The 16,751-nt window shown below is 37.0% G+C and overlaps 1 protein-coding gene across 6 annotated transcripts in view; it reads right to left on the bottom strand.

Annotated features, from left to right (window-relative positions):
- Positions 1-16,751, bottom strand: part of ZMYM2 (zinc finger MYM-type containing 2) — a 124,770-nt gene that overhangs the window by 106,115 nt on the left and 1,904 nt on the right. For 4 of the 6 annotated variants that reach the window (XM_081126696.1, XM_081126699.1, XM_081126700.1 and 1 more), the window contains exon 1: positions 11,305-11,390. The exons of the other annotated variants lie outside the window; for them this stretch is intronic. In XM_081126696.1, the coding sequence (XP_080982822.1) occupies positions 11,305-11,306 (2 nt within the window). In that variant the 5' untranslated portion in view covers positions 11,307-11,390. Of the gene's footprint in view, positions 1-11,304; positions 11,391-16,751 lie in introns of those variants that run through there. 6 annotated transcript variants of the gene reach the window in all.

Raw genomic sequence — 16,751 nt, 5'->3', positions numbered from 1 at the left:
ATAAAAACAGATATATAGATCAATGGAACAGAATAGGGAGCCCAGAAATAAATTTTAAAAAGGCCATATGGTCAATTTGACAAAGTAGGCAACAACATACAATGGTATTAAGATAGTCTATTCAATAAATGTTGGAAAATTGGACAGGTACATGCAAAAAAAATGAAACTAGACCACCTTACACCATGTACAAGAATAAATTCAACCCTGGCCAGTGTGGTTCAGTGGTTAGAAAATCCACCTGCACATGGAAGGGTCTTGGGTTCCATTTCTGGTCAAGGACACATATATGGGTTGCAGGTTCAACCCCTGGCCCCAGTGTGAGTATGCTCAAGAGGCAACCAATCAATGTCTCTCTCACATTGATGTTTCTCCCTCTCTCTCTTTCTCTCTCTTCCCCTCCCTCCCTTCCACTCTCTCCAAAAATCAGTGGAAAAAATATTCTCAGGTGAGGATTTACAAAAAAGAATTCAAAAATGCATTAAACACTTTTATATATAAAATTTGAAACCATATAACTCCTAGAGAAAAAAAAGTAAAATCTTTAACATAGTAATATTTTTGCTGATATATCTCCTCAGGCAAGGGGAACAAAAGAAAGTATAAACAAATGGGACAACATTAAAGTAAAAAGGTTTTGCACAGCAAAGGAAACCATCAACTTAATGTAAAGACAACCTACTAAATAGGGGAAGATATTTGCCAGTGATACATTCAATAAGGGGTTAAGATCCAAAATTTATAAAGAACTTATAAAACACAAAAAAACAAACAATCCAATTAAAAAATGGACAAAGGACCCGGAAAGGTACTTCTCCAAAGAGGACATCCAGATGGCCAATACACTTATGAAAAGATGCTACAGTCACTCATCATCAGAGAAATGTAAATTAAAACCACAATGACATACCACCTCACACCCATCACAATGGCTATCATCAATAAATCAACAAGCACGTATTAGTAAGAATGTGGAGAAAAGGGTACCTTTGTGCACTGTTAGAAGGAATGAAGACTAATGAAGCCACGCTGAAAAACAGTATGGACACTCCTCAAAAATTAAAAATGCAACTACCTCATGACCCAGATATTCCACTTCTGTGCATATATCCAAACAAACCCAAAACACTAATTCAAAAGAATATATATACCCCTATGTTCATTTCAGCATTATTTACAACAGCCAAGATATGGAAGCAACCCTAAAGTACTTCAGTAGACAAGTGGATAAGCAATAATGGATTATTATTCGGCCATAGAAAAGAATGAATCTTACCATTTGGGAGAGCATGGATGGACCCTAGGGAGTATTATGCTAAGTAAAATCAGTCAGAGAATAACGAATACCATATGAGTTCATTTATAAGTGAAATCTAAAGAATAAAATAAGCAAATCTGAAAGACTCATAGATAAGAGAACAGACTAAAGGATGCCAAAGGAGAGGGGGAGTAAGGGACTAGGTGAAAAAGGTAAAGGGATTAAGAAGTACAAATTGGGATCCTGGCTGGATAGGCTCAGTCGGTTACAGCGTCATCCCAATATGTCAAAGTTATGGGTTTGATCCCCAGTGAGGAACACATAAGAATCAACCAGTGGATGCATAAATAAGTGGAAAAACAAATTGATTTCTCTCTCTCTCTAAAATTAATTAAATTTTAAAAAAGAAGTACAAATTGGTACTAAATAGTCACGGGGATGTGAAATACAGCATAGGGAATATAGTCAATAATTCTGTGATGACTATGTATGATGTCAGGTGGGTGCTGAAGATGGGGGTGGGGGGCACTTTGTGATGTGTGTGATTGGCCAATGTACTATACACCTGAAACTAATACAAAATAATGTTGAATGTAAACTATTAAAACAATGAAGTTAAACTTGTAGTTAACATTCATTTGCCACTAGGTAAGATGTATCCTCATCAACTTAACAATTTACAGAGGAGCCCGGCAGGACGTGGCTCAGCAGTTGAGCATCGACCTAGGATCCAGGAGATCGAGGTTCAATTCCCGGTCAGGACACATGCTCGGGTTGAGGGCTCGATCCCCAATGACTCTCTCATCATTGGTGTTTCTAGCTCTCTCTCCCTCTGCTGCCCTCTCTCTGAAATCAATAAAGATATATATAATAAAAAACAAAAAAACAAACAAAACAGTTTACAGAGGAATGAGGCGTAAATGTACTGATGCTATGAAATGCATAAGCTTTTAATTCATGAGTTCTCTGGATCCTTTCTATGTTACAGCTTACCTAAAACAGAATACAAAAATTTCTGGGACAGAAAAGCTAGAACCGACTTCACAGTAGACTCCGGTGACTGCCAGGTATAAAATCACTCTTCTCAGAAGAAAACAGTGCAGCAGTAAACAGGACTTTTCTTATCACACAGTTCTCTGCAGTAATCCACTTCTTGAAACAGAATTATCAATTGTAACAGTTATTTTCAAATCCTAGAGTGGAAATAAATCTGGCTACTTCTATATATCATTGAAAATATATTTCAACCAAGAAAACATTGATTTAATCCTATAAAGAAAAGACAATTCAATTAAAAGTTGACCACTTCTATATTATACAAATAAATTTTATTCCATTTAGCCACTTTTCTATATCAAGTCAATTATAATTAGCTATTTAACAGTCAGCAAATAACCTCACCGCTCTGTTCTTCAATTTTCCCTAAAGTAAATAGTATAAAAATAATTCCCTAGGTCTTTCTTAGAATTCAAAGAGATGCAAAAACAAAAAGCTGGGGTACAAATATTTATACCAGACAAAACAGACTTTAAAACAAAGGCTATAACAAGAGACAAAGATGGACCTAGCAATTCCACTTCTGGATATTTAGCCAAACAAACCCAACATGCTAAATTGAAAAGACATATACGTCCATATGTTTATTGCAGCATTATTTACAATAGTCTAGATACGGGAGCAACCTAAGTGTCCATCAGTAGACGAATGGATAAAGGAGAAGTGGTCCATAATGTCCAATGGAACGATTAAGCCATAAAAAAGAATGAAATCTTACCATCTGCAACAACATAGATGGACCTAGAAGGTAATATGCAAAGTGAAATAAGTGAGATACAGACAAATCCTAGATGATTTCACTTATATGTATAAACTAAATAACAAAATAAACAAGCAGAACAGAAACAAACTTACAGAGAACATCTTGGGGATTGTCAGAAGGAAAAGAGTTTGGGGGGATGGGCGAAAAAAGTGAAGGGATTTAGAATAGGAATTACAGAATAGTCATGGGGATGTAAATTACAGCATAGGAAATATAATCAATAACACTGTAAAAACTACGTCCGGTATAAGATGGATACTAGGTTTATCAGGGTAATCATTCCTGCCTAATCATGGGGTTGTACACCTGAAACTCATAATATTGTGAGTCAACTGTAATATAAAAACATAAAGGGGAGGGGAGGATTAAAGATGGCGGCGGACTGAGTGGAAGCTACACTGACACTCTCCCGGGACAAAACTGGAATTGCAACTAAAATATAGAAAAACCATCCTGAATAATCAACTGCAACTGAAGACAAGCTGGAGAGCACCCTCATAACCAAGGCGGAAAAGTAGAGACCACTTAGAGACTGATAGGAAGTAGGGAGGCATGAGAGGGCTGGCCGGGCACCCACAAGCAGCAGATGAAGGTCTGGAGGGATATCTCAGCTGTGAGGAGTTCCCACTAAGGACTCTGGGGCCTAAACCCCAGGCTGGGCTTCCCAGACAAGAACATCAGAACTGAGAAAGGTGCCCACATAATATTTGGCTGTGAAAAGCTGCTGGGTTTCTGCCTGCCAGGGAGAAACAGCTGGAAATGCAGGCACCCTCTTAAACAGCCAACACACAAATTTTCTAGTGCAGCCACTCACCTTGGGCTCCAGCAGAGGAAGGGCAGAGTGCACCAGAGCTGTGTGAAGAGAATCTAGGGTTGTGCACTCTGGAGATTGAGAGCTCTGAGGGCAGCCCTGTGCCGAGTCATTGCCCCATACCGAAGGGGACATCTTTCACAGGGAGACATTTACCTTCCAAGTAGCTTTTGCCTGAGAGGGAAGCAATTGCTCCGAGCTGCTAGCCCTACCCAGGGGAGTCTGTACAGCCTGACACTCATTAAGAGAATCAAATTAATCAGCCTACAGGCAGAAGCAAACTTCAGAATTCTTTGAGTCTTTGCCTGATCTGCCTCCAGACCCAGGCCTTGGAAAAGCAGACTTTGGTGTGTATCTAGGACCTGTCCAAAGACAGTCAGCACCAAAAGAGGGGACCTCAAGCGCGGGTTGTTGATAGCTACAAACAGGGTACTCAAGACCAGTCACAAACAGCATCTAACACTGGTCTGCACCAGAGACCTTCCAAAAAGACTGAGAGTCCTGGCAGGCCTACCTAATACATAGAAACAAACCCAAATAGGCAGCCAAAATGGAAAACATAAAAACAAGCCCCAAGTGAAAGAACAGGAGAAGTCTCCAGAAAAAGAGCTAAATGAAATGGAGATAAGCAATCTATCAGACATAGAAGTCAGAATACTGATCATAAGGATGCTCAACTGCATGAAAAAAAAATATGAAACTATGAAAAATGGCCAGTCAGAAATGAAGAATGACATAGCAGAAATAAGAATACATTGGAAAGAATAAAAAGCAGATTAGAGGAAGCTGAGGATCAAATCAGTGAATTAGAAGACAGGGTAGAAAAAAAATCACTCAGAGATCCAAAAAGAAAAAACAAGAAAAAACAGGAAGACAGTCTAAGGGAGCAGTGGGACAAAATGAAATGTAACAATATTCGCATCAAAGGAGTGCCAGAAGATCTAGAAAGTAAGCAAGGGTTATAGAACCTGTTTGAAAAAATAATGGCAGAAATCTTCCCTAACCTCGTGAAGGAAAAAGTCACACAAGTTCAGGAGGCACAGAAACTCCCAAGCAAGAAGAATCCAAAGAGGTCCACGCCCAGACACATCATAATTAAAATGCCAAAAATTCAAGACAGAAAGAGAATATTAAAGGCAGCAAGAGAAAAGCAATCTGTTACCTATAAAGGAGCTCCCATGAGCTGATTTTTCATCAGAAACTTGACAGGCCAGAAGGGAATGGCATGAAGTATTCAAGGAATTGCAAAACAAGGATCTGAAACCAAGACTACTCTATCTAGCAAGGCTATCATTCAAAAAAGATGGTGAAATAAATGGCTTCCCAGAAGAAAAAAAAGCTAAAGGACTTTATCACCACCACGCCAGCATTGCAGGAAATGTTAAAGGGACTGCTGTAATAATAATAAGAAATAGAGAGAGAAACATAGGCATAAAGAATTAAAATGGAAAAGAAAAAAAAAAGATTTAAAATGGCGCTCGGCCAGGCGTGGGTCAGCAGTTGAGCATCAACCTAGGATCCAGGAGATCACAGTTCGATTCCCAGTCAGGGCACATGCCGGGGTTGTGGGCTCAATACCCAGTCGGAGGTGTGCAGAAGGCGGCCGGCCGATCAATGACAACTCTCTCATCATTGATGTTTCAACTTTCTCCCTCTCCCTTCCTCTCTCTGAATCAATAGATACATATTTTTTTAAAAGTGGTTTTTTTAAAATTTTAATGGCAATAAAGACCTATCAATAATAACCTTAAGGATTTTAAGGGACAGATTAAAAGCAATACAGTCATAGTCATGGACTTTAACACCCCACTTCAGTGGCTAGATCTTTCAGACAAAAGGTCAACACAGAAACAGTGACTCTAAATGGCACACTAGATCAGATGGATTTAATTGATATTTACAGAACATTTCACCCCAAAGCTGCAGAATATACATTCCTCTCAAGTGCACATGGGTCATGCTCAAAGATAATCCACATGTTAGGACACAAAACAAGTCTCTACAAGTTCAAGAAGACTGAAATCATATCAAACATCTCAGATCACAATGGCACGAAATTAGAAATCAGCTACAGTAAAAACACTCAAAAACATTCAATCACATAGAGGCTAAATAGCACATTATTAAATAATGAATGGGTTACCAATAAGATCAAGAAAGAAATCAAAAGCTTCCTGGAGCCCAGCTAGGCATGGCTCAGCTGTTGGGCATCGACCTACGATCCAGACCCCATTTCAATTCCCGTCTGGGCACATGCCCAGGTTGCAGGCTCGATCCCCAGTTGGGTGTATGCAGGAGGCAGTTGATCAATGACGACTCTTTCATCATTGATGTTTCTATCTCTCTCTCTCTCTCTCCTTTCCTCTCTCTGAAATCAATAAAGATTTTTTTTTAAACTTCCTGAAAACAAATGAAAATGAACACACAACAACCCAAAATCTATCAGACACAGCAAAAGCAGTCCTAAGAGGAAAGTTTATAGCACTACAGGCCTACATCAAAAACGAAAAAAATTTTTAGTAAATTATCTAACCCTACAACTTAAATTAGAAAGCTCCCCTGTGAAGCTGTCCAGACCAGGGCTTTTGTTTGCTGGGAGTTTTTTTATTACTGCTTCGATTTCATGAGTTATTAGCCTATTCAGGTTTTCTGATTCCTCCTGATTCAGTTTTACATGATCTCCCTCATATGTGGAATCTAGTAAACAAAACAGACTGAGGAACAAAACAGATCCAGAGACACAGAAGCATGGAACAGACTGATGAATCTCAGTGGGAAGGGGGATGGGGGAGTGAGTGGGGAGAGATCAATCAAAGAATTTATATGCATATATGTATAACCCATGGGCACAGACAATAGTGTGTTGAAGGCCAGGGAGTGGGGGCGGATGCAGAGTGGAGGGGATCAATGGGGGAAAAAGGGAGATTATCTGTAATACTTTCGACAATAAAGATAAATTTTAAAAAAGAAGAAATAATCTTTTCTTTCTCATAACTGCAAGGTACTTTCAAACAATTTTAACTTTCTTTGGGGATCTCATCCACTCCCATGATTTTAAATACAATACCCTCAACTCCTTAGTTTATATCAATCAAGATGTTTCAAAGCCCCCAACCTGCCTACTCCAAATTATTTTAACTTGCTTTAACTCTGTACCCGCCCACACCTTCTTCAGTCTTTGGCCCTTTGGGAAGTTATGTATCTACTCTATTCATAGAAATCTGGAGTTCATTGTTAATTTCTTCTACTCTCTTCACCCACAGCCTTGCCATCCAACCCCAAGACCTATTCTACTTCCAAATTAAATGCTGAAACTGCCCACTAGTTAAATGCTAACACCCCTCTAGTCCTAGAAATTAACCATCACTAATCTGCTGGACTTTTTTTTTTTTAAGGTTCCCAATCACTTCTCACATGGCTTTCCAGTGTACTTAGGAGAAAAACGTAAGATTCTGCCCATGCCCTGTAAGATTCCTGCCTGATGTGATCCCGACTATATGCTAGGCTCCATTTCAGCACCACTCTTCCACACCCTGCTCATTAAGCTTCTGTATTTAGCAGAAGCCTTCTTTTAGTTTGTGGTAGGGTCCAAGATCCTGATTTCAGGAGCCCTTTGTACATACTTTCTTTGCCCAAAATGTTCTTTTCTGAACTTCTTTCTAGTCTCAGCCTGAATGTCACTCCCTCAAGATCCCTTCCTCTCAAACACCTCACTAACCCATCCCTGGTCTAACATTTGATCTCCCTTGTTATAAACTCGCATCATCACTCACACCTCCTCAGCCGCATTCATCCAATTTGTAATTACGTTTACTTCTAATCTGCATCCCCTGTTGAACTGTATGTTTCATGAGGGCAAAGACCTATGTTCTTATTGCTGCTAACTCCTCCACTGCATCCCCCCAACTGAATTTTATCCCTCCCTCCCCTCCTGTATGCTAAAGGACAACCACTTAACACTTGAGCCTGTATCTCCATTATAAGGTAGGAAATTAGGACAATTTCCTCAAAATATGAAACAAGAAAAATAAAAGTATATTTGCCCTGCCTTTGGTCATGATTTTTTATTACTTCTATATTCAACCTCTAGAAGTAGTAACGTGGCCTGATCTTAGTACCTTGTCCCTTTTTAACCCTTAATCAAAGAAGCTAAAGGAACCCACACTTTCTCCTCCACACAAAGTTTAAAAACTAGGAGAGCAAAACAAACCTTGAACAATGTATGTTAATTCGGAAACAAACATTCATTTATTTTTAGGATACTTAGTATTGCAAATCTATGACCTCGTTTAATGACTGTTTTTAATACCAAATTCTCCCTAGTATTTAAAGATGATGAAATAAGTAGAGGAATTTAAAAAAAATAGTAACCTTCTTTAGGTAAGTTAAACAGTTCCATGATTAAGACCTAATCTAAAGAAACAACAATATTTGCATCAATAAAGTCAATGGGGCCACAAATTTTAAAAGGCTGAACTTCAAGTACTAATAACTATTTCTCCAATACAAATTATTACTAAATAAAAATGTTTCATCTGGGTCGTAAATCTCAAAACTCATGACAATTTTTATCAGAATTCTTTCCCAGAGATGTTCTTCAGATGTTCACATAGTGGTCTTAAAAATCAAAGGAATACAAAAAGAACATGCAATATACACCAAAAAAAAAAATCTGTTTTTTCTCCCTTAATGGACAAATTTCAGAAAGTAAATAGTCAATCCTATCATTTACAATTCAATGAAATTTTCATTTTTTAAAATTATCTAGTATGAAAAGCTCTGAAGCAAAGGCAGTAACTCTTATTTCTCCCCTTTATTCAACTCTTCATGAGTTGAGTTCTACTTTTGTGTCTCTCAATTTCATCCATATCTAATACAATACTAATTACCATTCATAAAAATATACTTTTTATCAAGCTCATCAAAACTACCTTAAAATGTACCTATACATATCTAAAATATAACTCCATTTTGCAGATTAGTAAACCATTGTTATCCAGTAGCTTTCCTACAGCATACACCTGGCATACAAGCAGCAAAACCAGAGTTTGTCCCTAAAGTCCACATGCCTTTCATTATATCACATCATCCCTCAATCATATAGAACTAAAACTTGTGATCTACTCTAATACACTAACTGATAGAACACAAACATTAATTAGCTGAATACTTTTACAACATATAAGGATAGGGAAGAGATTAAAAGAATATCAGGCTTGCATAAAAAATGTCAATTACTGATAATAGCCTATATGCAAAATATTAGTATGATAACTGGGAAAAATCGTAAGAATATATTTTTTAAAGTAAACATTGATATCAAAAGAAATGGATTATAGGCAACTTTTATTTATCACATCACATATTTCTTTACTACCTAAACATTTTAAGAGCATGTTTTATTTTAATAACCAAAATATTCTTCAGAACTATCCACATACGCATACACCTATTTATTTCTGTATACTGCCTATTATGCTTTATTGTTTACATTTATTCATTTACAGATTCTCTCCCTGAAACTGAACACTGAGAACCTACCTAAAAATGTAACAGATTTCCTAGTTGATTTCTTTTTATTTATTTATTTTATATCTTTATTGATTTCAGAGAGAGGAAAGGAGAGGGAGAGAGAGAGATAGAAACATCAATGATGAGAGAGTCATTGATCGAGCCCACAACCCGGGCATGTGCCCTGACCGGGACTCGAACCCCGATGGTCTGGATCCCAGGTCGACGCTCAACCGCTGAGCCATGCCCAGCCGGGTGATTTCTTCTTTTTAAACGTTTTAAAATCCAGGCTAGTTTGTACTTTGTTTCACACGTCAACAAGAATCACTCAAGTTTTTTAAGGTTTTTTTTTAAAATTGATTTTTAGAGAGAGAGGAAGGGAGAGGGGGGCGGAGAGAGAGAAAGAGAGAGAGACATCAATGTGCGAGTGAAACACTGATCAGCTGCCTCCTGCACGACCCCTACCAGAGATCGAGCCGTAATCCAGGCATGTGCCCTGACTGGGAATCAAACCTGAAACCTTTCAATGTACAGCACAACACCCAACAAACTGAGACACACCAGCCAGGGCCCTGAAGTTTTTGCAAAATAAGTGATTCAGTGAGGTCAGGCTGAGCTTTAGAAAAAAATTAATCTGTCTGTAGACTGGAGTACAGAATAGGATGCAAGTGCCTTGTAAATACACATAACTCCCTATATTCTAACACAATGGACTACGGTTAAAGTACAAAACAGGAGATAGCTGAGAAACTTAGGAAATAAGGACACTCAAAGGTCTCAACATTTGGGGAAGTGAAGGAGATGGTGAGAAGAATAAGACCAGGTTGAGTTCAAAGTCCCAGGAGTCAAGAGAGTTTCAAGGAATATAATAAGTTTCGAGTGTTACAGAATTAAGACAAAAAAAGAGGCACTTAAAGATTTGGCAAAAATGTCACTAGTGACCTAAAAGGAGCAGCTTTGGTATGACAAGTCAGTGAACTTTTAAAAAGGGTAGGAAAAGGAAGAAGTTTGCAAGTTTGAAAAAAATGCAGAGATTAAGAGGATATAGCGCTTTAGCCCACTTTTAGACTAATAAAGGAGCCAGCAGACAGAAGTTGGTCAAGAGAAAGATATAATCCTTCTCTCTACTATCAAGTGAGCATTCAATGAGTTTACCAGTGGTAGTAACAACTTCACGTTTGGTCCATATAGATAATTGTAGCTGCTGTTAACTGAGCACCTACTATTGGCCAGTCACATAGCCTATATTATTATTAATCCTTATTTCATAAGCAATCTTAGGAAAGCAGGCATATACTCATTTAAGTACAGCAAGTAAGTATAGCAAAATTAGACTGAGAACATAGGATGCGATTACTGATACTGTGTGATATTTCTTTTAGAAGGGAGATTGAGTAAAAAAGTCTGGGCAAGAAAATCAACGATGAAAATGTAATATACAAATGAGGAGAACAGGGAAAAATAGAAGTAAGGAGTTTGTGTCATGGAAGACAAAGACTAACTTGAACAGAAGCTTCTCTTTGATGAGCAACACAAAACTATTTGGAGATACAGAATGAAATGACTTCCTAGGCAGGTGTTAAAACTCATCTGATTAAGAGCTATGCCCTAGCCAGTTTTGCACAGTGGTTAGAGAGCATCAGCCCGTGGGCTGAAAGGTCCGGGGTTCAATTTCAGCCAAGGGTACATATCTCAGTTGCAGGCTCAATCCCAGGCCCGGGTCAGGGCATGTGTGGGAGATAACCAATCAGTGTCTCTCTCTTCCCCCGCCCTAGCCAGTTCCACTCTCTCTGAAAAAGCAATGGAAAAAATATCCTCCTGTGAGGATTAAACAAAATATAATTAAAAACAAAACAAAACAGAATATGTAATGTTAAAACAGACAAAAATAGTTTCGAGACTTACATTTAAGTCTTTTATCCATTTTGAGTTTATTCTTGTGTACGGTGTAAGTTGGTGGTCTAGTTTCATTTTTTTGCATTACCTGTCGAATTTTCCCAACTTAAATGTAAGTCGCAAAACCATAAAAATCCTAGAAGAAAACATAGGTAGCAAAATCTTGGACATCTCACATAGCAGAATTTTCACCAATACATCTCCTAGGGCAAGAGAAACAAATTAAAAAACAAACTATAGTCCCAAACAAAAATTGGGACTATATCAAACTAAAAATCTATTGCACAGCAAAAGAAAAAGAAATCTTCATCAAAATGAAAAGGGAACCCACTGTATGGGAGAACATATTTGCCAATGATACATCTGATAAGGGGTTAATTTCCAAAATATATAAAGAACTCATACAACTCACTATCAGGAAGACAAACAATCTGTACGTTCACCAAAGAGGACATACAGATGGCCAAGGGACATGAAAAAATGCTCAAGGACACTAATCATCAGAGAGATGCAAATTAAAACTACAATGAGATATCACCTCACACCTGCCAGAATGTCTACCATCAATAATTCAACAAACAACAAGTGCTGGCAAAGATATGGAGAAAAGGGAACCCTAGTACATTGCTGGTGGGGATGCAGACTGGTGCAACCACTGTGGAAAACAGTATGGAGTTTCCTCAAAAAATTAAAAGTGGGACTGCCATTTGACCCAGTGATCCCACTTCTAGGAATATATCCTAAGAAGCCTGAAATACCAATAAGAAAGAATATATGCACCCCTATGTTCACAGCAGCATTATTTACAATAGCTAAGATCTGGAAAGAGCCCAAGTGCCCATCAGTAGATGAATGGATAAAAAAGCCATGGTACATTTATACAATGAAATACTATGCAGCTGTTAAAAAAAAAAAAAAAAAAGGCTCTCTTACCCTTTTCAACAGCATGGGTTAACCTGGATGTTATTACGCTACGCAAAATAAGCCAGTCAAAGATAGGCAACTTTCACATGATCTCACATATGTGAAAGCCAATAAACAAAATAAACTGACACACAAAATTGGTCCACAGGCACGAATGCATAGAGCAGAATGACAGATCTCAGAGGGAAGGGGGGAGGGGAGGTCGGGAAGATATTAACCAAAGAACTTATATACCTATATGCATAGCCCATGGACTCAGACAATAGTGTGATGAAGGCCTGGGGTGGAGCAGGGGCTAGGTAGAGGGGGGCCAAGGGAAGGATAATGGGGGACACATCTGTAATACTGTGAAGAATTTTTTTTAAATATTTAATTAAAAAAAGAAAATATAATACGTTAAAATAATAAACCCAACATTATAGTTAAAAAATAAAAAAACAGCCCAACTGGTGTAGCTCAGAGGTTGAGCTTCAACCTATGATCCAGGAGATTGTGGTTTGGTTCCCGGTCAGGGCACATGCCCGAGTTGATGGCTCAATCCCCAGTATGGGGCGTGGAGAAGGCAGCTGATCAATGACTTTCTTATCATTGATGTTTCTATCTCTCTTTCAAATGAATAAAGACATATTTTTAAAAAGAAATTTTTTAAAAAATAAAAACAGCCCGGGCCAGTTTTGCTAAGTGGTTAGAGCACTGGCATACGGACTGAAGGGTCCTGGGTTCGATTCCAGTCAAGGGCACGTACCTCAGTTGCAGGCTAGATCCCCAGCTCGTCTGGGCAAGTGTGGGGGACAACCAATGTGTCTTTCTCACATCATTGTCTCTCTCTCCCCTCCACCCCTTTCCACTCTCTCTAAAAAGCAATGGAAAAAATATCCTCAGACAAAAATAAACATAGAAAGTGAGATAATATTCACAGTAATGATAGCTGTAAAGCTAAAACTAGGTTAACTTTACAGTAATGATTTTATATAACCAATTAAAACAAGGTCGAAATTTTTATTACTTCTAAACAAACACAGAACCATGAACATACAAGAATTCTGATACCATGTTAGGGCCAGAAAGAAAATAAACTAGAATAATTAAAATATGACAACCTTCAAAGAAAAAATATAAATATAAATATAAAACAAATAGATATAATAAAAATTTCATTTAATCTAAATTTTCACTTCCACTCTAACGTTTCCTTAATCCAACTGAACTGAAAGCACAATTCATCAAGATGATAATCACAGGATCTAACCAACAACTTACAAATTCCAAATTAGAGTTCTGAAGTGTAGCATTCAAAGTCTACATGAAAAGCCCGGCCGGGCGTAGCTCAGCGGTTGAGCATCGACCTAGGATCCAGGCGATCAGGGTTCGATTCCCGGTCAGGGCACATGCCCGGGTTGCGGGCTCAATCAATGACTCTCTCATCATTGATGTTTCTATCTCTCTCTCCCCCTCTCCTTTCCTCTCTCTGAAATCAATAAAGATATATTTTTAAAAAAAAAAAAAAAAAAAAACCAAAGTCTACATGAAATGCTCGTCTAAGCATAGAGCCGAAGAAATTGCTGGCCAACCGTTAACAGAAAACATCTATTTTGTATGACTTCATGATATACAATATATGTTGAATAAATAATTGTTGAATAAATAACTTCTACACTGTCCTGACTGAGTGGCCTGAACTATTCTTAGTTTGGTCCAGCTCAATAGTCCAAGAAACACTCTTCCTAGGCAAAAGACATGCCTTTTTGAAATAACTGATTATAAAACTGTTCCAGCATTACAAGAAAAGGTTCTTTAATGGTTTTAAGTTAGAAAACCATAATTTCAGTTCCAAATTCTTACAAAAATAAAATCAAGGTATGTACGGTAACTACAGTAAAATATACACATGGCATTGCTATAAAGTAAAAAAACAAAAGCAAAAACAAAACAAAACTGAATTTGTCTCATTGAATTAGTCACATTTTATAAACTCTCTTCTGTCTGAAACCTCTAATGTGATCACAATTTTACCTAAAATAGCCATTTAAGTATTTTTCCTCCTCAATATAAATGGTTAGAAAGAAATGATTTTACTGCAAGAATTACTATAGATCTTTCACAATTTCTTTAATTTGAGATTGCTACAATTCTATTCCTAGTAAATTTACCTTAAAATTACAATTTAACATTAACTTTTAGTATCAGAATCATACTAAAATATTTAATAATTGAAGGATAAAATATTTTAAACTGCTTATTTGAGTTATAATTGACATACAACATTGTATTAGTTTTAGATTTTTTTTTTTAACTTTAAATTCACAAAAACAAATCTGACTTCAAATTCACTAGGAACCATATTGAGGGGAAAAAATCTAGAACCTCTGTAGAAGAGAAACCTGATCCTGGGCAGCGTATTTACATTAAAAAAAAAAAAAAAAAGTTGAAGTTCTCTAACCATAATTTGATAACTCTTCAAGAAGCATAAACAAAAACAAGATAACATGGAATGAAACAAATATGCAAGTTTTTTTAAAACCAGATCTATTAAATATTCATTAGCTATTTATCCCAACATCCAAAGTTTACTCTTAAATCATTTCTTAAAATAGTAAACATTAATACTTACAGGACATTGATCAAATTAATAAAACTAAAATCCTCAACAGTCACATCCTCTTCCAAATTAAATATTATGAATTTTCCTTAAATTTTATTACTTCCAATTTTCAGTGGACTGCTATGAAGTTAAAACAGAATAGAACAAATCCAAAACTAATGATGTAATGAAGTGATTTTGCAAACCCCTATGCACATCATTTTTTAACTCTAAATTTTATTTTTCAATGGTATACAAAAATTTATTCTAGGACACTGGCTGGGTAGCTCAGTTGGTTGGAGTGTTGTCCTGATACACCAAGGTTGCAGGTTCAATTCCCCGTCAGGGCACAAACTTGGTTGCAGGTTCAATCCCCAATCAGGGCACATACTGGAGGTAACCAATTGATGTTTCTCTCTCACATCAATGTCCCTCTCTCTCTCTCTCTCCCTCTCCCCCCCCTTCCTTTCTCTCTAAAATCAATAAAAACATATCCTTGGGCAAAGGTTTTTAAAAGACTATAAAGACTTGTACAAGACGGTATATCAAGCTCCATATCCATAAAAAAATCTGAAACATCCATGCCAGCACCTGTGTGACATCTGACTGATACAGGACTGTCTCACCAAATGAGATACAAAACTCTAGCCCATGAGATAATATATAAGCAGAACATGGAAAAGTAGGGACCACCCTGTATCCTTCCCCCAACTGTATAAAAGGACAGGTGGGAGGAGAAGATGATTTATACTATTAAGAATGCACTAGCCCGGGCTGGAGTGGCTCAGTTAGTTGAGCTTCACTCACTGGTTCAATTCCCAGTCAGGGCACATACTCATGTTTTGGGTTTGATCCCAGGTAGGGGTGAGTGCAGGAGGCAATCAATCAATGTTTCTCTCTCTCTCCCTTCCTCTCTCTCTAAAAATCAATTTTTTTAAAAAAATTAAAAATAAATAATAAAAGAATGCACTAAGGAAAGATGTCATAATTATGCAAAGTATTTTAACTGTCAAAATACTTCTTAAGTACATCTAATAGCACCTAACTCATATTAAGTGCCCAATAAACGTAAGTATAATAAATAACTTATATAAGCAAAGTCAATCAAAAATTGTCAGGTTCTCTTTATCTTATTGTCTGGCACAATAAAACACCATTAACTGATGCTTTAAAATAATTTTTAATTCTGCGCTAAATCACTAAGCAAAACAAGAACGACATTTTGGTATTTTCTTCCTCTACAAATTAAGAATACAAACTACTTATATCAATGGGTTTTCATGAAAATTAAATTACTTAATACATGTTAAAAATTAGTTTGGACATGTGTGGAAATTACAGAATATAAATGATAGGTACACAGAGATTCAGTATGCTACTCCCACTCATAAATTTTAAAGTTTCTAAATAAACTTTTTTTTTAACTTAGCTTACAATTGTGCTGGCATACAACAGGGGCTCAATCCCTATTTTAATTATCCCACAACCTACTTGCTAAGATTAAATGAAATAACACATGAGTGTCCTGCACTGTGCCTAAACTGTATCTACTTAATATAAGCTGTCATCCCCACATCATCCTTCATAATCAGTATTCAGCAAATATTCATCATCAATTAAGTGTCTTTTGACCCATTTGGGACTTAGTAATTAAGTATAAGCTACTATACTTATGACTTACCTCTTACAAAAGATCTTCAAGTTACAGGTATCAACTGTCAATGGGCTCAAGAGATACAATGTGTCAGAGTGCTAACTTCACTGATATTTTGTAACTAATTTCAAATAAGAGAGGTTTTGACTGGTTATGTTTATCTTACTATCTAGAATATTACCAGACAGACTTAAAACCAACAAATCACAACCACTAAACAATAACTCTCAGTTAACATATTTAAGAATTACTCAAGTGAAGCCCTGGCCAGGTAGCTCTGTTGGTTAAAGTCCCAAT

This window comes from Miniopterus schreibersii (assembly GCF_964146895.1).
Source record: "Miniopterus schreibersii genome assembly, chromosome: 2".
NCBI lineage: Eukaryota > Metazoa > Chordata > Mammalia > Chiroptera > Miniopteridae > Miniopterus > Miniopterus schreibersii.
The sequence above is the reverse complement of the archived record's forward strand: the minus strand, read 5'-3'. Positions and strand labels throughout refer to the sequence as shown.